Genomic DNA, 24,998 nt, shown 5'->3' with positions numbered 1-24,998 from the left:
TTGCAGCGTGAGGGCACTTGAGTGTTCGTGCAGACCCCCCCCAAACAATCACCGGCCCTGTAGGAAGCTCAATTGATTAATTCAGAGCCACACTGGCGTTTCGCGCCGTCGCTGCCGCTGTTCCCTGATTACCATTCATTAAACGATCCCTTTGAGTTGGTGGAAAACAGCAGTCGTAGCCCGTCTGACAGTCGAGATCTGACTCCGCTGCTGTGAATACGCCTAAATCAATCAAATATTTAAGAGTAAGAGAAGAGGGAGACGGGAGTCGGCAGCGAACATCAAAGTGGCTGCTAATATACACTGGAGCAAGTTGTTTACACGGGGTAGTGGCAACAGGCCCCGGGGGGGGGCTGGCCTGCTTCTCACTCCGAAAACAACACGTGGGGGAGGAAAAAACGAACCACCGGAGACGGGGGCCGGCCGGGATCCACGCCGAGTGGAGGACGAGGAGCCTCGCGCGGTCACCGGCTGTTCTCGCAGTCGCGCTCTCCGAAGCTTGATTTCAGGAGAACCCTGAGGGGGGCGGGGTGGGGGCAGTGGACATCCTGAGGAGCTGCCATGGAATCAGGGACGAAGATGAACCACGCTGACACTCTTAAACCCCTTGAAACCCCCCCCCCCCCGCTCCGTACAACGAGACCCCACCTTCGTCACCATTAGCATCTTTTCGCGGGGGGGGTTGTTCGGTGCTGTGACTGATTCCAGATGACTCCGGGTGAAGACAGGAGGCCACTTCAGTCAATCAGACACGAGGGACAAGGTCCTCAATGTCTTTGGACTGTGGGGAGAAATCAAACACCCACGGAGAGAACATGCAAACTCCAAGCAAAGAGTGTCTCTGTGACGAAAGTTTTCAAAACGAAATTAAGTAGCAAAAGAAAAAAAAAATCTTTGAAGCTGTAATGAGTGCCGCTAATTCTGGGAAATAAGATCATTTGTGCAGTTTCTTTATCAACAATAGTTATCGTAGTCACCTTATTCATTGAGGATGTAACACTTTTTAAAAAACTATGAGGTTACATTATTGGCTTTACCATATTAGGAATTTCCAAAAGTATTAAGTGCCTCAAAACCTTCAGTAAGTTTTCCACATCACACTGGTTCTCGCACTTCTTCAGCAAGCTTGTTCCGGTCTGGTGAGCCGGGCAGTTTCTTAAGCTACACAACCACGATGTCCAGAAAGGTGAAGGTGAAGTTTTGGACACACGGAAGATTTAGAAATCTACGCTCTTCAACCACTGCGACGTCGGGAAGCTGCAACACGAAAGCCTCACGAGTCGTTTCAAGACGTTTTACGCTTGTGTAACTTGCGTTTGATTTCAATTCACTTTCTCAATTATGTCATTCACTTTCTGATGCTGGTTGCCGTCTCTATTATATACTAGTCATTGTATTGTTGGGTTTTATGCCTGAAAACAACTTAATCCATCAACCACATCCATTTTAAAAAGCGAGCGTGCCATCCTGACACACTTCTCTACGTAATTCACCGTCACTGCTTCCACGGTTTGAACCGACAGTATCACACTGACACCTGCTGGATCAAAAGCTCACATGCGTCTACAAAAACCCGCATGAGTGCAAACTGATCCTGCTTCAATATCAAGTCTTATAACTGATTTTACTACATTTTTCCAGATTTTTGATCATTTTACCACAAATTACTAATTGAAATGTGTTGAAGTGAATGAATTGACCTTTAAGGTCTTTATACAAACTATACAGTGAATATTGTGTAGTAGATTCAGAATGTTCAGTGTGTCAATATTTGTGACTCGGATGCAGATTAAGTCACATTTTATGAACAATTCAATGGTGGAACCTGTAAAAAAAAAATTTAATCCTAACAACAGTCCACTGCTTCTCTGTTCAGCATCAGAGCTAGTTTGAAGAGTTGATTTAAATTATCTTAAGTAGTTTTTGTGAAAATATAGATCTTTTCATCTCACACTGTGCCACAACACATAAAACCTTGAAAAGCTTAAAGGTTATTATTGTACCATTTAACCAGTCTGATTCACTCGAGATGAAATTGTTGTGAATGTAGAAACAAGAACTAACACCTACACTCCTGGTTTAGATGGTCTTGAAACTCATGTTTCATTATTTATTACAATTAAAAATAGCCAACATTATCTAACTGAATGTGCGGAAAAACTGTTTTCTACACACCTACAAAGAAAAAAAACGTCTTTAAAAGCCTGCGAGACGCCAGGAGGTAAAAGTACTTAAAAACTTTATTTAATTGAAAATACATAGCAGCGTTTCATTTAAAAAAAAAAATTAAAAAAAATCAGATAGAAATCTTGAGTTTTGGTGGCGGTTTGGACTGGAGGATAAAACTTTTAAATACAATCAATAGTTTAAGCTTCTGAAGCCGGCCGGTTCCCCTGCGTGTGTTGAGGTAGCCGAGCTACTGGTCCCCGAACAAAAAGAAAAAACCTGGCGCCTTCAATCCACCACAATGGCAAGAGTGGAGCCACAAAAACTAAAAAAAACAAAACAAAACTATATTATATGTACCCACACAGACACACACACACACAAGCACACACACACACACACACACAAACACACATTTCCCATCATGCAAAGCCCACTTTATAGCAGCATGTAGAGCCAACTCTGACCCTAGAAATAGATTTTGGGCAAAAAATGAGGCCATTAATAGAATTAAAAAAAAATATAAAACCACTAAAAACAAAACACACACGTACGAGATTAATCCGGACTCCGTAAAGTATCATCGATATTGGATTTGGCCTTTGCATAGACGATTAGCACGGAAGCCATTAAATGTAGGCGTGATGTAACTGATGCAAGCGTTTGGGTGCAAAAACAAAAAACAAAAAAAGAAATCTCCTGTGGAGTCATCCCATAGTTCCTCTGCTTGTGTTTTCATCCATTCAGGTCCAACAGTTTGTATTCCTGCAGGGATGTTTCCTCAAATTCACCCCAAAAGTCAGCGTGCGCAGAGACGGCGAGGAGATCCCAGCGTCACTTCGTCGGGATCTGACTCCAAAGTTACGTCGTTTTTTGTTTCCCCCCCCCCCCCCCCCCCTTTCCAGTTTACGGCTTGAAAGAAAATCTACCGATCATCTCCCGTCTGGGTTTTCAGTGTTTGGCTACTGCGGGAGGTGTCGCTCCCTGGAGGGACTGTGCATCCTCGGCCGGAGCTTCACGGCGGCGGCGGCATCGTCCGGCGGCGGCGGCGCCTCCTCGCACTTCTCGCTGCTCAGAGGCGGAGTCAAGACGCCCGAGGGCATCACGCAGCGATCCTGCAGCTCCACGTTCTGGTACGAGTACGCCTTGTCCTGCACGGGAGGTGGGGGAGGACATGTTAAGACACCGGTCAGTGACCTCGAAGGACAAAACCACATTATCAATGACAGAAATGTGTCAAAACACTCGGCCTAAACATGGTTGTCTTCCTAGACAAGAAACCGTCGGTCAAAACCGTTCCCTCCCTGCAGCTCCATGGATTTTCGGATTTGGAAAAGTCGTGAGATCTCTGCGGTCACGTTAGAATAAATATGTCGATGCACCGTTACCACCGTTAAAAGACGAGTGCCAATGCTAACCCTCAGCTACTTGCTAATACAAGTATTTAATAAATGTAATAAAGTTATATTGTTATGCAAATGATGTGCAAAGGCCAGGTGAAGCTCCGACTCTCGTTAATGAGTACCAGTCAGACTTTACTCACGTTCAGCGTGTAGCATCGTCAATGTGTTATCGGAGAACTACTGAGCAGCATCAGGAGAACTCTGCTGGTCTAAGGCTGCGTCTCAATTCTCCCCCTTAGCCCTTCATCTTACCCCTACCCCTTTGAAATGTACGTTCACGAGAGTCTGAGGGGTGTCCCATTTCACTACTGTGCAGAGGCGGAGGGGTGAGGGGAAGGGCTATTCACCCCTCAAAACGGAGCATTTACAGATGCACACTTTAAACAGAGGGGTATGAGGACATGGCGCCGAAGGGCTCGCATTTCACATATATACGCTTCTAAAGTTATATAAACCTGTTGTGTTTTATACTAGTAAGAACGGCAGTAGCGCTGCTGTATGTAGCTTCTGTGTGTATTTGTTCCATAGAGACCGTGTTTATAACATTTTATTATTACACTGTATAGTTCCAAAGTCTTCTAATATGGGTGTTTTGAAAACAGGGACCCCCGAGCAAACAAGGAAGCTCCTCCGCTTTCCCATGGTGAATGAGGAAATATTTCTGAAGTCCAAATACAGCACAAAAACTGAAGTAACCATGTCTCTGTCTATTTCTTCACCTTGATGTGGGAAAGGCGGAAAACGAAACAAAGCAGCCAAGCTGCTGCAACACGTTGAATTTGGGACGGCAGGACGACGCTCCTGCTGGAAAATCAACAAACATCCGTGGCTCAGCTCTGCTGATATAACGGCGCCGTATTATGACGTCAAAACTGTGAGACGGAGCGAGAGGGGCGGGGCTGAGAAGGGTCCCAAATCTAAGGGCTGAAACTTTTATCCCTTTGCCTTTGCCCTCGTTTTGGAGGCGGAGGGCTAAGGGGTAGGTGGAGTGGTACAAACTAGAATTGGGATTGGGCCTAAATGTCTCGCTGATTAAGTCACTGGTGTTGAATTAACTATTTTTCTCCTCTTGATATTTCGTCAGAACATAATTTCCAGTCCGTCTCTCCTCCACCTGCTGCCGACGAATGACATCATGCGATTCTCACTACGTTCCATCAGCAACCTTAGCGTCCAACCCAATACTGCTTCTTCACAGGTTGAAATATTGTCGCGACAAAGCTCAAAATGTGAAAAACCTCACTACGATCAGTTTGCACCGAGTGACTTTGGATTCTGATCAGGATGTTCCAATTTACAGTTTTTGGGATTTCTGACGTACGCCTGGCTGAATGTAGAGAATTAACCCCCCCCGGGTGGACGTTCATGCCCGAACTGTTGCGTCCGGTCTCTCACCAGCCAAGCCATGTAGGGAGCGTGAGTCTGGATGTTGTGCATGTCGTCGGCAGCGATTCCCGGAAACACTTTCATGGGCGACGTGCCGACCTCCCGCAGAGCCACGGCGAAGGGCTCCATCCACCGCACACACTCCTCCACCTCCGCTCGCTTCAGTGCTGCAAAGGGGGGGGGGGAGAAAAAAAAAAGAGAGGTGTGAGTCGGCAGCACGGCGAGAAGCACAGTGGGAGAAACTTCTCCTGCGTCGTCCTACCCGAGACGTTCTCCACCAGCTCCAGAGAGGAGAAGTGAAACAGGGCCGAGGCAGCGAGCACGCCGTTGGAGAACTCCAGGCAGCGCATGTCCAGCAGACACAGATCCAACAACTGGGAGGAAAACACAGGAAACTCTGAGCAATCGAACCCAAAACTGCTGTGTGTGATAACTTCAGATAACACAGACAGTCAACAGAAAGAGAAATCAGCAGTTAATGTCAAGACAAACAAAGAAAACAAAAAAAAAAATCAAGGGTGTCAAAATAGATATTTTCATCTCGTATATTCTGAGCTACAAAAAACAAACTTGAAAGTTTAAATTTAAAAGGTTATTATGGCGCTATTTTACCAGCCCGCTTCAGCTGAAATTGGGCTGCCAGTGGCCACTGAACTAAAATGTGTTTGACTCCTCCCCCCCCCCGATGTAAACTGTAACAAATAAAGACACATTTAGAATAGGAGAGAAGAAGAGTTGGCCTCCTTCTCCGGAAACAACAAATAACCAATTTAACGTGAGGCTGAATTCATAAAGTCTCTTCTTAAGGGGAGTCGTGTCAACATGCACACGGATCGAGCCAGACAGGAAGTTCACACTTAAGGTAAAAAAAAAAAAAGAAGAAGCCACTCTTTTTTCTTTCTTTTTTTTAAATCCGACTTTGATTCAATGTACATTTTGGATTAATTTACCTGTGCGATCTGCGTGAAGGTCGCTTGAGGGTATCCGGGGATGAGGAGCTCCTCGGTCTCCTTCAGGTAAGCCACCTGCATGTAAACACTGAGCCAGGAGATGGGAGTCTGCGGACTGAGACTCCAGTTTAACTCCTGGAACGGAAATCAGAAGTTCACATCAACAACTGTCGGTAACAGGTAATGCAGCTTCGGGACTTCAACATTATGAAACAAATAAGGCAAGTGGAACATTTCTGATGACATTTTGCCTCTCGCTGCCGACTGGTACCTTCTCACCTTCTCAACAAAATCCCATGCACTTTTTTTTCTGATTTTTGTAGAAATTCTATTAAGCTTTGAATGGCGTTTGTTTATTTTTTGTGATTTTTTTTTTTTCCTTTCCCAGAGACCATTTGCTGGATCATTTCCAAAAGTCTTAAGATAAAACTTTCATTTCTGCAACCTACATGTTACTCAGGGTAAATCATGAGTTTTATCTCATTATTAATCATATTTACTCTCACTGTGATCTCATAGGATTTACTGTTGACGTATTTTGTGAAAATAAAGTGTTGATTAGTCAAATCTGAGCATGCACCTCTACTGGTGTGTGTAGAGGTGTAAACCAGCTTGTGTGTGTGTGTTTTACCTTCATTATAATGATCTCCATACTGAGGAGCTCGTCCTCCGTGCACGCTTCATCTGTCACGTAGGCGAACTGGTGGACCTTTGGGGGATACATCTCCTTGAAGAAGCAGAAATCGGAGGAGGACTTTAACAACACGTGACAAAAAAAAAAAAAACTTTTCAACGTGAACAATGTGTCCAAACTGGTCCTGATCCCCACTGCGGATTATAGAAGTGCCACTTTTACTGTATTTGCATGATATGTGTTGATCCGAGTCATTTTGGGTGACAAACATGACACTATAAGTCAGAGTTGCCCCCCCCCCCCTTGAGGGACACTTACACTTTTGATTTAGGCCCCATTTATACGTTTCAATTGAAATGCATCGGGCTTTTATTTTGGAGTACCAGTGCCTCCTTCTGCTGCGTGCCGAGTATTTTCTTTAAAAATAGATTGAAGGCTTTGTCAAAACCTGTGTTTTATCCACACAATGTTGAGTTTTGACACATTTCATGGAGGTGATGCGTAAAAAGCTTCTCACCTCCACTTTGGCTGCGACGAACAAGCAGGTGATGCCGATGAGCTGCAGCGTGGACTTGAAGACGTTCACCTGTGTGGCCATGAAGCGATCGAAGTAGTCCTGAGCCAGGTGGTACGTCTCCCGGTGCAGCTTGTACACCTCGCTCACCTGAGGGGACGCAAACACAAGACGGAAACAGATGCGGCTTTAAGATGACCTTCGAGACTCCTCAGGTTGAAATGCAGATATTGTGATTAATTAATTCCATTCACTCAAACTGGTGTCACCATTGCAGAAAGTCAAGATCTAAATCAGTCTGTTCACACCGATTAAAATGAAAACCTGGTACTGTTGATGCATTAATGTGGTTTATTTCAGGAAGCGTGAACGTTGCCACCGTTCCACTGAAGTCACGGTGCAGAAGGAACAAACCGAAGAGATGTCGGCAGAGCAAACAGGATGTAATCTTTCAAAAGGGACCATGGAGGATTGTCTGCAGTTTTAACTTCTTTTTTTTTTTAAAACATCTTCTAAACTCTGGGTAAAAAAAACATGTCTTGGTTTGGTTCTGACCTGACCTCAATGTGACACTCTGCCATATTGAGGAGAAGAGCTTTGCACTTCATGATATGCAGTGTGTGAATGCTCTGAACAAAGCTTTATTATAGTTACTATGACGATTAATAGAAATATTCAATGTTGGGTTGCAGAATAAACCTCACAGGAGCAGTAAAAAAAACAAAACAAACAACCAACACTATTCTGGTGTGGTTTTCTAGTTCGTATTAATGTAGCGGGGGGGGGGGGGGGGGGGGGGGAATCTATCATATCTCTGACACCAATGTTTTTAGATCAATCCTGGCCCGTGCTGAGCTGAAACTCGGGCCTTGCTTACACGACACTTTCAAGTCAAAACGGAAACATTTTATAACGCATTGGGCGTCCGTTTACACGACAGCGGTGGTCGGAGGCACTGAAAACACATATTTTGAAAGCACCGTTTCAAACAAAAGAAAAAAAAAGGCAAAAATGATGCATTTTCACTTGGAAGGTTGTCGGATGAATGGGGCCTCAATTCACTTCGGCATGTGGCAGGGTTCACACAGCCGACAGCCCAGTTCGTGCGACAAGTGTGAACAAACCCTCAAGGTGGAAACGGCTCCCGCGGCTTCAAATGTGTAATTATGTCAGCGAGACAGGGAGACGCGTTTCTGCAGCAGACCCGACCGTGAAAATAACTTCTGGTCTCTCCTCAGGTAAACCTGCCGCGCATGTTTCGACGTCGGTCTGATGTTTTTACTCGACGGAGGTTCCTGGGAAGCTCGGGAGCCTTTCCACTACAGGGCTGCACGTAGCCTATACGGCTGCTGCATCAACACCAACATCAGGTGCAGCCTGATGTTCAAAGACCTTTTTCTGAAGTCCACTATGATTTTTTTTTCGAGCAGCGCCCACCTCCATGAGCCAGTCCAGCAGGATTGCCCTCATCTTGGGCTTCAGGTAAGGATGTTTGTCCATCATGTGGACGTCCCTGGTGTAAGTCTTGTCCTTCTCCAGCATGTTGTTCCACACCACATCCTTACTCGCCCAACTGAAACAAGGAGACGCAAGAGGATTAAAGCCTCCGTTTTGCTTCTGGTGCAAATTGTGTGAACAGTGGATTTTCTGCAAATGACAATGACACGCAAGATATTTCTTTAATATGTTGCACAAAAAAACAAAAAAACAAAACATAACTGAATGTGAAGGAAACAATAAACATACTGGGGGGGGGGAAAAAGAACATTGGAACTCAACCTTCCAAAAGCATAAAACATTGTTTGTTCAGTTTTAGTATTTATTTTGCGGCTCCGTCTATTAATTGAAGGAATAATAAAATTGAGCTCCAGTTAGAACTGAGCTTAAATGTCGACACATGGTTGCGTCGCCCAAACCTGCAGCACTCAACTGCAGGTGTGACGATTTTAAGTTGAGGCACGCCGGAAAAGTTCAGCTATTACTCTCCACCGTGCTTCTTGTCATACAGTCTGAGGAATTCTGCTGGAGGGATGAACGGCATTCTTCCTCACGTCCTCATTCTGACACAGTCACAACGGCGGAGCTGCAACTTTCTCATGCCACTTCCCAAACCTTTTCCCTTCTAAATGTCTCAAAGAAAAGCGCACCTGACTCCGGTCCGTCAATAAACTACAGTAAAAGTTAAACATTGGGCCAACCTTCACCGCTTAAAGTCGGACGTCGACACGCTGAAGCGACCCCGAACTCACCAGAGGACGGGCAGCGGGGCGCAGCGCACCGGGGTGGTGAAGATGTTGTTGAAGCCGTAGTGGGGGAAGCTGCCGCTGATCACGGGAACCGCTTGGTCGTCCTCCTGATCTGGGGTGGGGAGCCACCGGTGAGGACTGGTGCAACCGGAGTCGGGACTCCAGCCCTGTACCGGGAAAGCAGAGAATGAGGTACCCCAGCAGACGACCAGTCTCCAGTGGAACAAGACGTTGCAGGTCACTTCGAGAGCCCGTTTCCACAAATGTGCATTTGATCGCAATCAATCCATAAAAACAGTGATTAACTTGGGTTTTTTTTTCAAATGAATAGATTAGAAATCAAATCTAGCGTTATTTAGAAGAATAAATCTCAAGGTATAATATCTACTTAAGTGTCGCTATGCATCACAATGCTCAGCATAATCAAAAGTTCTGAATGTCTATCGTACAGCTCCAGTTTCGTCGGCCACCCCCCCCCCCGAATGTTTCCAAGTTCCAGCAGCAGCCAATAAAGAGGGTCACGATGTCTGAGCAGCAGATCCTCAAACCCACCTCGCGTTGCTTCTTCTTCGTCATCTCTGCCACCTCCTCGTCGGGATCTTGTAAATACTGAGTCCAAGAGAAAATGTCCGGCGTGAGCGTCAAGCACAGCAGAAAGTGACCAAGACTCTGTGTCTCATTTCAAATTAAACAATTGTCCAAACTAATAGAAAAACAAAACACTTTCAGGCTGAATACAAACACATTCACAGTTGTTTCATTGCATTTTTTATACTATTAATACAAAATATTTAACTTTATTTCTTATATTACATACCAGTGCGAGATTTAATGTCTTCTTTGTGTCTAAATTGACAATGCAAGTGAATGTTGTGGCATCGCATAGTATTTAATCTGGATTTGTCAATACATGTGTGTCAAGTTTAGTTTCAGGAGAATACTTCATCTGACGTGGTGAGTGCATTCTTAAAAGGTCCCATATTATGCAATTTTTCAACAATGTCACATAGGAGTCCAAGGTCCAACAACATTGTATTCAAAGTGTATTTCTCAAAATCAACCCCGATCGTGAATTTCAGTCTAAAAGTCCCTCGAATGATTGTAGCGAGAACAGGCCGTTTCTGTGTCCGTCTGTCCACACCTACTCCAGGCTCATCTCGAGGAGAAGAGCTTTCCTGTGTTTCAGATTAACTGGTTTCTGTTACCTGGTGACCATTTAGCATGCCTTGTTGCTACCAATAACTGATGTTAAAACCCCGACAGAAATCCACCGCTGCCCTGATGAACATCGTATAACAGGATTTACAAGCACATTTTCAAGCATTGTACCATCTGAGTCTTACTATAATATATGTCGTCACTAGCAGCAACCATGGGCGCTAAAGAAGTCGGTCACCATTTAATAGGGACACCAGTTGAACCGAAACACCGGCAAAATGAGCCAATGTTCACTGAGAATTATTCGCCACAACTCGTATAAACACTGTCATTCAACCAGTTTCAACCAGAATCAGACCTGGAAGGAGAAGAGGGTTCCTGAAGACGGTGAGTTAAGAATAGTGTGTCTGGATATGTTACTTAGTTTGGTCGTGTGTGTTGCGGCATTTACTACCAAGTAGCTAACGCTAGCTCCTGCCAAAGGTTTTGGTTTTTCATATTGGACAGTACATCAGTAAGGCAGAGCTCGAGGGGAGGGTGGTTTCCCCCACATGACATCACAAAGGGAAAATGTCTGCTTCGCCCACATTGACTAAAAATCAGAGTAAGTGAGGGAGAGGACAGACTTTCTTCACTTCAGTGGTTTCACATGTTACTGTCAGAAAACGTATAAGCAAGTCAACTTTGTGTCATGTGGGCCCTTTAAAGGAAGCTGGCAGCTCAATGAAGTATCTATCAGGACACTTTGAGCCAGCAGCTGAGAGCAAGGGGGGGGGGCTGAATTGTGCGTTTATTGGGAGCAACCTCAGCTCAGCTCCGAGTTGGAGCCTTTCAGGGACTCACAATGGCGACATCTGCCTTCCTCTTCCTCGGTCGAGCTGCGGTCTCGCAGGGCGTCTCGGGAGCGTCGGGCTTCGGTTGTGTGTCTTCCCTGGAAGCAGACAGGGGGAGAGAGAGAGAGAGAGAGAGAGACAGAGAGAGAGAGAGAGACAACCAGCAGTCCCAAGTTAGCAGGACGGCTACATCCAGTCCACTCTTCCTCCTCCTCCGCGCGCGCGCCACCGCCGCCATGCGCGCTTGCGGACTGATGCCGACGTTCAACTCGATCAAACTCACCGTTTTCCTCGCATTATAGCCTGAGGGCCGGGGTGACACGGTCAGAGCAAACCTGTGGAGGACAAATGTTTTAATTCAGAGCCTTCGCGGGGGGGTGGGGGGGTTAGAGACACGTCCATCCACTCCCCCACCCCCACCCTCTCCCTCCACTAACAAAGCCTGCTGGCGCGGGGAAATTGGCTCAGGACGCAATGTTACAACACGGATAAAAGTAGTAAAACACACGGGACGAGTCGTGAAACTGACGCGACGCAAACCTCAGACGATGCACTTTTCTCTCAGTGTCGCTATTTGGCCCATTTGTGAGAGTTACCCGATTATTTTCCCTCCACATCGCGGAGCAGCTGTCTGTCCACATAATGGCCGCGCGCAACACCGGGCGCCGTTTATATCTCATTTCTACCGCAATCACAACATAAACGACCACTTGTGACACACTAAAGTGTTAGTATACATTTTATATAAAGTGTGGATGGCTGGCAGGGAGTTTCTTGCAGCTCGGTTAGCAGTGAACCACAGCAGTAGCTCGAACTAGCTTCGTGTAAAGGTGACAAATTGAAAAGCGCTCACCTCAAGTTCGGGCCCTTGAAGTTTACTCCTCTCGACTTTCTGGAGAGTAGAAGTCAGTGTGTTTGTGTGTGTGTGTGTGGAGCCTCGTCCTGTAGGTAGATGGTGTGTGTGAGTGTGTGTAGGCCCGGCTAGTTCCTCCGAGCTGGCGCCTCGTACAGCAACAGATGAGCCGTGGCATCAAGCGTCGGGGAGGAGCGCTTCCAATTTGGCGCTTAAACCGCGACTTCCCGGCTTGTTGTGGCTCTTAAACCGGTGCTGGGGTCGCGGCATCGAGCGGGAGAAGGTGAGAGGGGAGGCAGAAGAGCGCTGCGGCGGGACCGGGCTGCGCTCCGGAGGAGGGAAACAGTTTAAAGTTTTGCCGGCAAACTGGAAGAAGCGGGTCAGTGAGTGACAGCTGCGGAGGCGGAGCCTCAAGACCGGAAGTGCTCCGGCACCGCGTGGCCGCTCCGTCAGATGTAAACAAAGCCGGAGTGCGCTCCGAAAACAGCGCGAAACTCCGCCAAAGTACTGCGATATGAGTCAATGTCTCACTTTTTATACACCCCGCGTCATTTCCAGTGACTGTCATACGTTTTTCAGTTGAATTAGACGAAACTGTGTCAAAATCTGCAGGTTTTCCTTGCGCGTGCCGCTTCCTCAACTCCAGCACAGGTTGCCAAACCTAATTTAATCCCTCGATTTAAGGCAGGGTTGCCAGATCTGGGTGAAAGTTGACAGCCCAAGCTGTTGTTGAAACTATCCCAACTCAATTTAGGCAAGGCAAGCCAAATTTATTTATAAAACGCCATGCAGACACAAAGGAAATTCAATGTTTTATGAGGAAATTAAGGGGGGAAAGTGATTAAGATTGGAGTAAAAGATAGAGTAAATTAAAAACTGCACTGTTTATCCATCTGTGCATCTTCTATACTGTTTAATTCTGTTTAGAGCTACAACATACTTGAGCCAATCCCAGTTTACTATGGGCGAGGTAGCATATACCTGGACAGGTCACCAGTCCATCACAGGGTAAACACAGAAAGAAGCATCGGTTTATTTATTTATTTATTTATTTATTTATTTATTTATTTATTTATTTATTTATTTGTTTGTTTGTTTGTTTGTTTATTCGGTTGCTTACTAACAAATAAATGAATGAATAAACAAATAAATACACACTGAAAACACTCCATCCAAGTGTATTTCAAGTAATATACCCTCAAGGTTAATATATCACTTTTTTTCTTGACTAAAAGTGTTTTATAAGTACAGTAAATGAAGATTGATTAATTCATGGTTAATCCTGGGGATTAAGCACCAGTTCACATTGAGCTTTAAACCTGTGGACCACAAACTCCAAGTCACCAACAACGTTCAAAGATCAAAAGTGACTCATATATTATATTTTCAAGTTGATTCTGTTGCTTTCAAAAGATATAAGTTTAAAGTTTTGACTTCCAAAGTCATTTTTGATTTGCCGGACGGTTCAACCGTGTCATCTGTGTTCAGATTGAAGCTCGGGGCACCAAGAGGGTTAACGGAAGTGACCTTTGGTCAGTCATGTGATCTGATCTTGGAAATCTTGGCCTTCTTCTCTTTGCACACACACACACACACACACACGCACGCACGCACGCACACACACACGGCAGAATGAAGTTTCTAAACCTCTTCGGACGCCTGAAATCTGTCATCATTGGAATGATTCACGTTAAAGCTTTACCAGGTAAAGTAAGCTCACACTGACTCTTGCAGTGTTTCAATGCACTGCAGGTCAATGCTACTGCCTACAATAAAGGAAGCCAGAACCTTTGTTGAACAGAAACGCAATCAGTCTTGTTCAGTTAGTCTGTCAGTCTTTCACTATTAATATTTGCACAGAGGACTTTTTTGCCCTTACGCACATGTTTGCACATTATGCGTTTTTGAGTCAGAAGGAGACAATATGATAGGACAGATTGTTAAGCGCTTCATAGGTTAAGCTATGAAGTATTTTAAATTCTATCATGGATTTAACAGGAATCCAATGAAGAGGCGCTCATATTGGAGCGAAGGGGTCTCTCCTGCTGGATCCTGTCAGGACTCTTGCTGTCGCATTTTGAATCAGTTAAAACTTCAGAAGAAGTTATTGATTCACCCTGATAATAGGGAGTTACAATAGTCTACTCCAGATGTAACAAATACATGGATTAGTTTGTCAGCGTCACTCCGAGTCAACATGTTGTCGATTGTAGAGACGGTACAAAGTGAAAGACAGCGGCCCTGCCGACAAAAAAAATAAATCCTCCAGTGCAATAAATGGTCCAGATCATTCATGGGTGTTTGTTGTGCCTCATGCTGTATCCGCCTTGCCTTCGTCAGGAACTCCACTCAGCACTTTGAAAATGTCCCAGATCACTGAAGAAGCTTGTCGGGAGGCAGAGATCTACCGCGATGCTGGAGTTGTAAGTGAATCCACTTTGGTTTCGGCTCCGCATGTCACGTGGAGAGATTAAAACGACATGTAAACTCTTCTTCCAGGACGGCGTGATCGTTGAAAACATGCATGACATCCCGTACGTGTTTGACGTGGGTCCGGAGGTGTGTGCCGGTATGACTGCAGTGTGCACGGCCGTGAGGAGCGTCTGTCCGCTGCTGCCGACCGGAGTACAGATACTGTCTTCTGCTAACCAGCAGGCACTGGCCGTGGCTTTGGCTTCAGGTTCATCCTTTTATATATATCTGCTCTGTTCAGAGTCGCAGTACTGGGGAACCTTTCCCAGCAAGCACTGGGTGAAAAACGACAACTCACCTGTTCATGACTGTGCCAGTGTAGAGAGTATATGTGAATGAAGCTTACAGTTATTGTCTTCATCGTCACCAAATATAAGGACATTTGTGTCATAGTGGTTATCTCAGTTTTTGATAATGTTTCTGAGTGATACGTGACGAACATGCATCTGTGGGATGAGTGCGTGCGTCAAACGGACACTTTTTTAACTCGTTGACGTCCTTTACATTAATTTTACAGAACAAAATTTGTGCTAAATCCTTGAAAACGCCTCTGCTCTCACCCCACATCACACCCCGGCTCTGTTTGTTTCACCGATTTACCTCTGAACTGCATGCTTTCTTTCGCATTACTTCGACAGTGTCCGTTAGTCCAACCGTTCCTCTACTTAAAAGCAGAGATTCAGACACAACGACGCAGTGTCGATCTTACTATTGCAGGCGTGGATTTCATCCGGGCCGAGGGCTTCGTGTTCTCCCACGTGGCCGACGAGGGACTGCTGGACGCCTGCGCCGGTGACTTGCTCAGATACCGCAGACGTATCGGAGCCGACCACGTGCAGATCTTCACCGACATCAAGAAGAAGCACAGGTGACACGATCGCCCGATGAGCCACTGACACATGATGGGAGGTGTATCATATATGTCATATGTTCCTGATTACAGTCATAGCTATTTATACATACCAGCCCGAAACCCAATATAATATAGTCCTCAACATGTGTACAGCTTTGACCTCCCCTCAACTCCAGTCTGGAGACATTTAAGTCAAATTCAAGAAAAAAGATCGATCGGGTCCCACTTTACTTCATTGCAACATTTATTAAGTTGGCTGGAATTTGAGTCCTGCGACCCTGAACAGGACACAGCGGTGTAGAAGGTGGATGATGTGTATTTTCTGCATTGCAGTTCCCACGCCCTGACATCAGATGTGAGCATTGAAGAGACGGCCCACGCTGCGGAGTTCTTCCTCTCAGACGGACTCATCATCACAGGAACGGCCACCGGAGCGCAGGCCGACCCGCAGGAGCTCAGAAGTATACACACATACACACACGTACACACACACGCACGCACGCACCAGGCTTTATGCAGACTGCTGGTTTGCGCTGCTTCAGCAGGTGCTTGTATCCAAACTTAAGGACTCAGAGAAGTTAGAGGAACACAAACAAAGACAATAGCAGCTACTAATAAATTAATGAACATGCTTTTTAAACCAGTGAGTCAGAGAACTCTGATAGGAGGTAGCAGCCAACATGTGACGCAAAAATGAAACATTAAAGTTAGTTGGTTTTTTTCCCCAATGTGCATGACGAGCAAAGATGCTTCTGAAGTCTGAGTCTTCTTGGAAAAAAAAAATCCTGCCTTTAAAGTTTAAATTTAAAGGCTTTTTTTTTGTTGGCATTATATTACCGGCCCACTCAAGATGAAATATCTGACCTAAAATGAGTTTGACGCCCCTGTTTTAAAGGGTTAATGGTGGAGACCACTGAAGATCTAATTAGATTATATGAGGCCACTGAAGTGAAATGTTTGACTGCTGGTCTAAATTAGACTGGATTTATTCACAGTGTTTGAAGCTAAAATAATCTGTAACCCAATTATTGTTTATTTGCTGGTGGATTAGTTTCCATTCAGCACAGTTCATTTGTGGAGCAGCTGAACTGAATAATGTTCAGGGCTTCTTGACAGCAGGATTTAAGGTTCTCTAATGGTCAGTGAGGCATTTATCTCTGATATGACACTTAGTACTGCAGCTCCTTCACACACACCATATACAGTAAAGAGTCCAGGACACTCACACACACACACACACACACACACACACACACACACACACACACACACACACACACACACACAGAGATGGAGTTGGTGTGTTTTCTAAAAGTTGGGTTTTCAGTGGCTCCGAGCACCATTGTGGTGTAAACGGGCCCCAAGACACAACCAATGTTTAATATTTTCACTTGAAAATGTTTGTAAATGGGACCTAAAACCACTTTTGGGATTTTGTAAATGTATTTTTACAAACATTAACAAAGAAAAAATGAGTCATATTATGTGCGGAAATTCCTCCCTCGCAGATATAAAGCATCAAAATTAGAATCAGTAACATTACAAGCATGCAATTCACTGGGGGAATGAGTGTGATGATCCTCTGTAATGAGGGCATGGTGGAACAGATGGAACATTCCACATTTCACCTCTTACTTACTAACTCTGAACTCTGAGTTGATGAATCCTGAGCTGGAAAATATGACTTTTTGTTTCGGTTCATTCAACTGTGGGTGTTTCCTATGAGTTCCGCACGGGTTTTGGTGACTATTATGAATATTTTAAATGAAGCTTTAATATTATTTAGTATCACAACCAGTGGGAAAAGCAGTCCTACAGTCTGCGTACTAATGACAGGCGTAAGCACATTTTCAGGATGACGATCGCTGCAGGGCCTGTAATGCCATGTAAGTGTGGAGCCGGTGTCTTGACATTTAAGCTCACTGTTTTTATTACAAGTGAAAAGGTTAAAAAAAAATGGAGCCACTCCTGGGTAAGATGTTTTTTCATGTCGACTGCTGTCAGTCAACCGCTTAGTGGAAATAACATCAGGACGACTGAGATGAAAACCCAGATTTTCCCCCAATCTAAGGATTAAGTGAAGTTTCAATGAGCTCTTCACTTTCTGATAAATACATTATACAAGACATATGTAAATATAAAAGACAACCTCTTTCATAACTTTGTTATTTCATTAGATCAGTGTGCTTGATGGACTGTTTGTAGTTTATTTTTCACTTATACAAGGCAAAATCCCATCTCATTATGTTTCTGGTAAAAATAACAAGATATTTTTTTTTTTATTGTTGTGTGGATGAATTAAAAAAACTAGCTTGCAGTACTGAAATCATTTATATAAGAGTGTGTGACTTATTGCTATTGTGGCAAGACGAAGGATGAGTCAGAGCTGAAGGTATGAACTCGTCTTTATTTAGCAACCGCCAAAACTCGATTAAACAGTACGGCAACAGCCCAGGCGCGGGAGCGCTAAAACCACGCCCCTTTTCCCATCATCCTGCTGGGTGAGAGGCCTGAGTCCTAACGGCCGCCACACAATCACAGATTGAATTAAGTCAGATTTACTTCTCCCCAGATTTATTTTTTCAGTGCTTTTATTCACGCAATGCCAGTTGTATTTAATCACTGCAAGTGAACGAAGACACTGGAACACAGCTGAGCTTGTCAGCAGAGAAACATTTTCATCATCCTCCATCCCACCACTTTACACAGACGATCCCGAGCCAGTGAGATATCTGGAGTCGAATTGAACGCACTCCAGTGACCTCTCAATCTGGCTGTGGGCTTCACACAGTGAAAATAGGACCCTGCATCACTCCCCTAATCCTGCTTTGTATTTGGAGTGATGGGGCAGCTGCTGCGTAGCAAGCAACTGTTTCAGGGCAAGGAGGGTTTTCAGCTTCACACTGACGCTCTCATTGTTGTGACGGCTACATCACAGTCATTTGCGTCGTCGATGCAGAGCGTGTGACAGGGTGTGTGTTTCATGCAATGACACGCTCACGCTCACGGGCACTCTGTTGTTTATACAGGAGGACACCGGAGGTCGTGCAGGAGGTCGGCACAGCGTTAACTTAACTGAGCTCTGCCACCGACGCTCTGAAGGACATTTATGATCACCAGCTGCAGTGAGACAAGAGCTGTTTACAATGTGCTGCACAGAAGCACTGAATTACGAGTCCACAATTGCATTTTTCACCAATAAATGCAAATATATATGATTAGAAGATTTATTTTTCAGGATAAGAACACAAGACGTTGTATTTAAAGGATTCAGACGTGAAAAGTGTGCCAGGATTTCAGAGGCAGTGCAAATGGGTTTCAAAGTAAACGTATTTCACTTAAACAGCACTTTTCCACCACTTCAGCATGTCTTTAAAGTGCTTAAACCAGGGGTGTCAAACATGCGGCCCGGGGGCCAGAACCGGCCCACCAGACGGTCTAATCCGGCCCACCATGTGATGTTTGAAGTGTGAAGCATAAAAATGAAAACTGACAGAGGCTGATGTAAAAACACTAGATTGGCAAAAATGACATTCAAAACTACCCTTGGTCAGAATTTGACCCTCAACATTAATGCATCTGGGGAGGTCACATAACGCAACACCTTTCACAATAAACAATGAGTCTAACTTATGTGAAGTGATACTTTAGACACGTAAACTCAAAACAATTTCCAGATGATGGCAAATTGTTTTAATCCCGAATACGATATCCAGATACAGGTGACTGAGGTTTTTTTTTTTGCAAATATAATAATTAATATTAATATGTATATTTCAGGATAGACTGGCAAATTCTTGCAGTTACAAAAGAATCAAAAGAAGGAAAGACTTTGCCATTTGTCCATATCTGAAGTTTAATATGTTATGTTTGACTCGTTCGGCCCTCCAGAGGTCAGAATAGGTTGGATGTGGCCCCTCAACTAAAATGAGTTTGACACCCCTGGCTTAAACGCTGTTAATCACATCCATCCATTCACATGCTCATTTGGGATCCAGTGCCTTGCTCAAGGACACGTCGACACGCGGACAGGAAAAATAGTCGAACAAAATCTTCTGTATCTTTTGCAGAGGTTTCCCTGTCGGTGAACGTCCCGGTGCTGATCGGCTCCGGAGTGACGCTGGACAACATGGAGAATTACCTGGACGCACATGGAATAATCGTGGGCTCTCACTTCAAGCTGGGCGGTCACTGGGCCAACGCCCTGGACCCAGACCGAGTGAAGAGGTTCATGGACAAGATCCACAGCCTCCGGGACTGAGACGGGAGACGGAACATGTCATTCAGCTATCTTTGACGGGGTTTTACTGAGGCGGGGTGTGAAACATGAGACAAAACTGGAGAGGCTCCAATCCAGCTCAATGAAAATGACAATGTTGTGGTCTATATTTTCTCTTTCGTTTCTCATTGTGGGTTGAGGATCATAGTGAGTTTTTTCTGCTTCTATAAGACTGCCAAGGTTTTCACAGATCATCAAGTCCAGTATTTGTTAAGGAAACGTTCTTTTGCTTCCAGGGGCAGCATGAATATTAAAGAGCTCCGTGTGATCCAATTTTTCCTCAGCAACTATGTACTGGCCTTCTTATGTGATATAAATTGGAAGTTGCATGAATTTGAAATCAGTATTGCAGTTTTTCGTGTTCAGCAGATGTCAAGTGTGCTTCTTACCAGAATATGATTCTTTTTCTTTCTTTTTTTGTATTTCTGAAACCGCCTTTCTCTTCCGGCTAATTTCATGAAAGCATCTTATTAATGTTACAATCTTCTGCTTATGCATTAGTCACAGAATTCTTGTTACATTATTGACAGTTACTGTTTGTACAAATTAAACACCTGCAACCACCATCTTTAAAAAAAAAAATTCTTTATTCTCATTTTTTTTGTACATTTTACAAATAGAAGAACCAACTTATATATATATATATATATAAAACAACATTTTCTGCACCCCGGCCCCTCCCAAAGAAAAAAAAAACAACAAAACATGCTTTGAAGTACAAAAGTAACTCTTCTTTAAGCGGGCCGACATAAAGGCAACACATTTATAGGAAACGTACACAGTATCTGTATGTTTGAACACTGTTGGGCTTCGTGAGGTTCATTTGAAGTTCACATGGCAGAAGAGCGTGTAAAGCAAAGCCAATGTGGTTATCAGACCACCACGTGTCCCCCCCGATCGGACATCCTCCGGATTCAATCTTCACAGGTCAAGCCACAGTTTCACACCGCGTGCACAGTAAAAGACACTTTTGAAAACAACTTTCACAAAGTTCCGGCGCCACTTTGTCGTTGAGTCCTACTTCTAATCAGAGCTTTATCAATCCACACAAATGAAAAGTCGTCAGCCACTTTCACCCGATAGTTTACAATATGAACACGTTTGCTGTCTGGCTGACGGGGGGGGGGGGGGGGGGGGCGAGCGTGTCCCTGGTGGCCAGCAGTGGTTTTTCCTCGATGGACTGGCACAATAAAATCGTGTGAGGTGAGTTAAAAGGCATTAAAACCTGAGACGTTCGGGGCGAAGGCACGGCACCGCTCAGTAGTTGTAGAAACGGGGGCTGGGCTGCTTGAAGTGGCCGTAGCGCTTCTCTCCCGGAGACACTCGTGTCTTGGCCAGGTTCTGCCTGTGGAGGACGCCGCGGCTCAGCTTCCTGCGCTCGGCCTGGGTCCTGGACCGCTGCACGGCCAGCAGCTGGACGTTACACGGCAGGGGGATCCCCCAAGCGGCGAGACGCCAGGACACGTGGCGCCGGACGGCCGCGGGCCTGCAGACGCAAAAACACACGCCGCAGAGGAGACGTTAGAGAACCGACACGCTTGGTGAAATGCTGGACTTCCGGTAGTTTTAGATCAAAAACACGAGTTGATGGCACATTTCTTTATACGGCTTGGAACTGATGCAACTTTCACAAAAGCATTAAGTTTATCGCCACCATTCATCCTTTTATCAGTGCAGTTGTTGTCGCTTTTATTACTTCTGCACCTCCATCCCAGTCCAAACAGCCTCACCTTCCCATTATTTTCGACGTCACAAACTGTGTCTAACACTATAATAACATGAAAATAAAAAAATGAGCACTTCGCACCGTCTCTGCAACGTGAGAAACGAGAGAAAGAGTGAAGACATACCGAGAAGCTCGACTCAGTTTAGTGCTATATTTACCATTAAAGAGTGAATGGCGGCTTGTGTGAGCTCTGACTCCTTCACCCCGAGCTTTCCAAACACAGTTCGTTTGTACGTGATCTTTAACGTCTGAGTGTGATCGAAGCCGAGCTCATGGCTTCTGTCGCCCACACTGCTTCAGTGTAAACGTCCGCATGAGTGTATCAGTGGGCTTGTTGCTCCTAAAAGCGACGTGCGGTCAGATGTGTTGGCGGTGCTTTTGGTATCGAGAGGCAACAGTGATCAGTTCAAAGCAGATTTTGCAGATATGAAGCAGTGCAGCCACGTGGATGTATGAACTCTTTGAATGAGTGACTGCCTCTCGTTATAATATCTGTTCTCCTAGTACAGACTAAACAGCAGCAACTTTATTATCTACTTGTGAATCATCCATCATGAGAGAAGGATGAACCCTGATGTGACGGCAGATAATAGTGTAAGTTTGTTTCACTTCACACACTTGACCTGGCACACGGGAACAATCTTTTAGTTGCACAATGACTGTTATCACTGTCGACTTTCAACTTTTGCTTTCACGTCCCTGCTGCTTCCTTCCTTTATAGTGCCTCTGTGTCGTCATTGGTTCATATTTAAAGCTGTTTTACGTGTTTCAGTGAGGAAACACAGGCAACGGGTTCCTGCGAAGGGAGAAAGTTACCTTGAAGTGTCCTCTTCTTCCTCTTCCTCTTCCTCTTCCTCGGAGGAGAGCTCCTCCTTCTCCGCTCCGCCCATCCTGCATCTCATCTGGTACACGGACATGCTGGGATGTTCAATCAGCAGGTTCTCCAGAGGATCCGCGTCGGGAGCCGACAGAGGTCCGTCCTCTGAAACGGAGACCGGACACATCAGTTCACCAGCAATCACTTTGACCGCCAGTCACTCCTCCCTACAAACTGAAGGAAATCTATAACTCTCTCTCTCTCTCTCTCTCTCTCTCTCTCTCTCTCTCTCTCTCTCTCTCTCTCTCTCTCTCTCTCACCTGGGAGGTGGACGATCACCCATCCACCCTCCTCAAACTCCAGCAGGTTGTCGTACGAGTCCTCCGCTGCCTCAAACTCCTCGTCTGCGTTCCCGAGCAGATGGGAGAGAATCTTTCCGATCATCTTAAAGAATTTGTTCCGATCTGGAAATGAACGACAGGATAATATATGTTAGCGACAAGAGTGCACGAAAGCTGAAATCACCTTGAGCCACCCCTCTGTGTCAGTAGACGATCAGCGCGTCGCTGTCTGTTGTCACTCAGCACTTCAGGCCGGCATGTTGGCATGTGATCCTGCGTCCATTACATCAGCACAGAAACCTGAACTGTTGTTTCTGTAATGTGGAGTCATTTTTAAAACACGTCGGGGAACGGAATGAAACCAGACTCTGAGATTACACTCAACTGAAAGATGATTCTCAGTCCAGATTATTATAATCTTGAACCAGATCCCCTCGTTGAAGATCCCTGGTTTTTCAAAATAACATTACAGTGAAGCCAAAAAACTAGGACAGGCCGACTGTTGCATAAGAATTGCATAAACACACAGTCATGGACCATATTTCAGTTGTGAAAGTCCTGAGGGTTTCACATATGTGGCATTTTTTTTTTTTTTTTGCCAAAATCAACATTACATGCTATCTATATAGAGAATACAGTTTAAAATCCATTTCTAATTTGTCTGATCTCAGAATTTGTCAGTGTGACAATAATTGTGTGAGAAATTTACACAGGGTCTAATTAACAATCACTAAAATAACAGGACACATCAGGAGCTAAAGTTTAGTCAAAACCATGTTCAAATAAATGAGGGAGTGAATGAATGATGAGAAATACAAAAGAGGAATAGGTCAAAAGAAAAAGAACTGCACATATTTTATGAATATATTCTTACTTTTTCACCCTCAAAAGTTAGACTGAACCTATTTTAATATCATCGTTTTGTTCTTATCTCCTTCTCCTTCTCCTTGTCGATTCTCGCAAATCAACATTTATATTAATTAATGAATATTATTAATAACGAGTCCTACCTGAAGAGAAAGATTTGTTTATGATAAACAGAGAAATGGAGGAGGCACAGATTATAAACAATTATGATTTTTAAAGTATTTCCCCTCTGGGTTTGATAAAATAGTTTTCAAATATTCTATATGCAATTCTGCTATTGGCCAACAGATGATGCTGTTTCACCCTCAGTACCGCCTGTCATCAAATCTTCAAATGATTCAAAAACAAAAACATGAATAGTGCTCATGGTTAATATTTCTGATGTTCTGTTGAGACATGTTCAGGCACATTCATGCTTATTTTGTGGTCATGTGGGGAATACGTTGTGAACCACCATGACATCTGGTAGTGAAGAAACTGATCAAGGGTTTACAAATGAGTATTTACAGTAAATTGCAGTTTTCACGAGCTTGTTACTTCTGTCCAACATGAAAACAGTTTGCTTGTTTTGTTGCTGATTTTCTCATTGTTATTAGTTGGAAAAATGTATAGAACAGGGGGAACTTAGTTACTGATGTAACTTCAGCTAAGAGAATCATTCCCAAACCCAATAATTAATCATCTTGATGCAGATTATGAAGACATGATGAACTGAGGGGGCAAAGGTTGCTTCCCGAAAGTTACTTACAGGTTTGTGTTATAGTGACCAATGAAAAAACTCCAAAAGCAATTCGTTTTTTTATTCAAATACTTGAATCGCGACAGTGTTATATAGAGAAAAAAACAGATGCTGGTCTGGATGCCTTCTTGGCTTCAGATCTAATTTTGTCGTCGCACCGGTTTGCTGTAAACATACGCGCGCGCCACACACACACACAGTAAGACCTGTTATGACATAACGTCAGCTGTTTTCTTATTGCTCATCATCCACTGTTCAGCTCAGCTGTGACACATTTCTTAAGACTGCTTTTTTAAAACCATATATCACAAAGAAAGAGAGAGAGAGAGAGAGAGAGAGAGAGAGAGAGAGAGAGAGAGAGAGAGAGAGAGAGAGAGAGAGAGAGAGAGAGTTGACTTCTCTCAGTTCAAACACAAAGCCTCTGTACAGTTTGTGGAAAAAAAACAAAGACAGAAGAAATCCACGGGTGTTGAAGCTCGAGCACCGTCAGTTGTTGAACAAGTTGTTGAACAGACGGATTTTGACTCACCGACTCAGAAAATCGTCGTTTTAGTCGCACAAACGGGATCCCTTGTTTTCTTCTCTCCTCCGTTATTGTTTTGATCTTCAGCTTGTTTATCTGCTCCCCCAGGCACCTCCCCGACGCGTCATCAAACCCCGCCTATAAAGGGCGTGGTCAACCCTGCGTCGCATGTCAACAAATAGGAACACAACGCCATTGGCTGCGGCTGCAGCTGCATTGCGTCCGTACGTCGAAGTAC

The 24,998-nt window shown here is 44.6% G+C and overlaps 3 protein-coding genes across 3 annotated transcripts; 1 reads left to right on the top strand and 2 right to left on the bottom strand.

Moving 5' to 3' along the window:
* Positions 1-3,128: 3,128 nt before the first annotated feature.
* On the bottom strand, positions 3,129-11,587 carry ccne1 (cyclin E1; the record flags this gene model as incomplete). The annotated part of the gene is made up of 11 exons (XM_080520597.1): positions 3,129-3,317; positions 4,965-5,122; positions 5,218-5,329; positions 5,906-6,040; positions 6,537-6,632; positions 7,057-7,203; positions 8,491-8,626; positions 9,303-9,466; positions 9,852-9,908; positions 11,301-11,388; positions 11,574-11,587. The coding sequence occupies 11 exons, from the start codon at positions 11,585-11,587 to the stop codon at positions 3,129-3,131; spliced, it is 1,296 nt and encodes a 431-aa protein (XP_080376723.1).
* A 2,188-nt stretch (positions 11,588-13,775) lies between these two features.
* Positions 13,776-19,729, top strand: LOC308148982 (uncharacterized protein F13E9.13, mitochondrial; the record flags this gene model as incomplete). The annotated part of the gene is made up of 6 exons (XM_080520584.1): positions 13,776-13,848; positions 14,484-14,566; positions 14,643-14,823; positions 15,333-15,483; positions 15,802-15,929; positions 19,539-19,729. The coding sequence occupies 6 exons, from the start codon at positions 13,776-13,778 to the stop codon at positions 19,727-19,729; spliced, it is 807 nt and encodes a 268-aa protein (XP_080376710.1).
* Positions 19,730-20,312: 583 nt separating this feature from the next.
* LOC308134212 (tumor protein p53-inducible nuclear protein 2) lies at positions 20,313-24,868 on the bottom strand. Its single transcript, XM_080501858.1, has 4 exons — positions 24,767-24,868; positions 22,611-22,754; positions 22,290-22,455; positions 20,313-21,233 (listed from the first exon to the last, which is right to left on the bottom strand). The coding sequence occupies exons 2-4, from the start codon at positions 22,732-22,734 to the stop codon at positions 21,005-21,007; spliced, it is 519 nt and encodes a 172-aa protein (XP_080357984.1). The 5' UTR covers positions 22,735-22,754; positions 24,767-24,868; the 3' UTR covers positions 20,313-21,004.
* Between the last annotated feature and the right edge of the window lie 130 nt (positions 24,869-24,998).

The sequence above is a fragment of the Blennius ocellaris genome, assembly GCF_963422515.1.
Source record: "Blennius ocellaris genome assembly, chromosome: 1".
Taxonomy (NCBI): domain Eukaryota; kingdom Metazoa; phylum Chordata; class Actinopteri; order Blenniiformes; family Blenniidae; genus Blennius; species Blennius ocellaris.
Note: the sequence above shows the minus strand (reverse complement) of the source record. Positions and strands in the feature narration are given on the sequence as shown.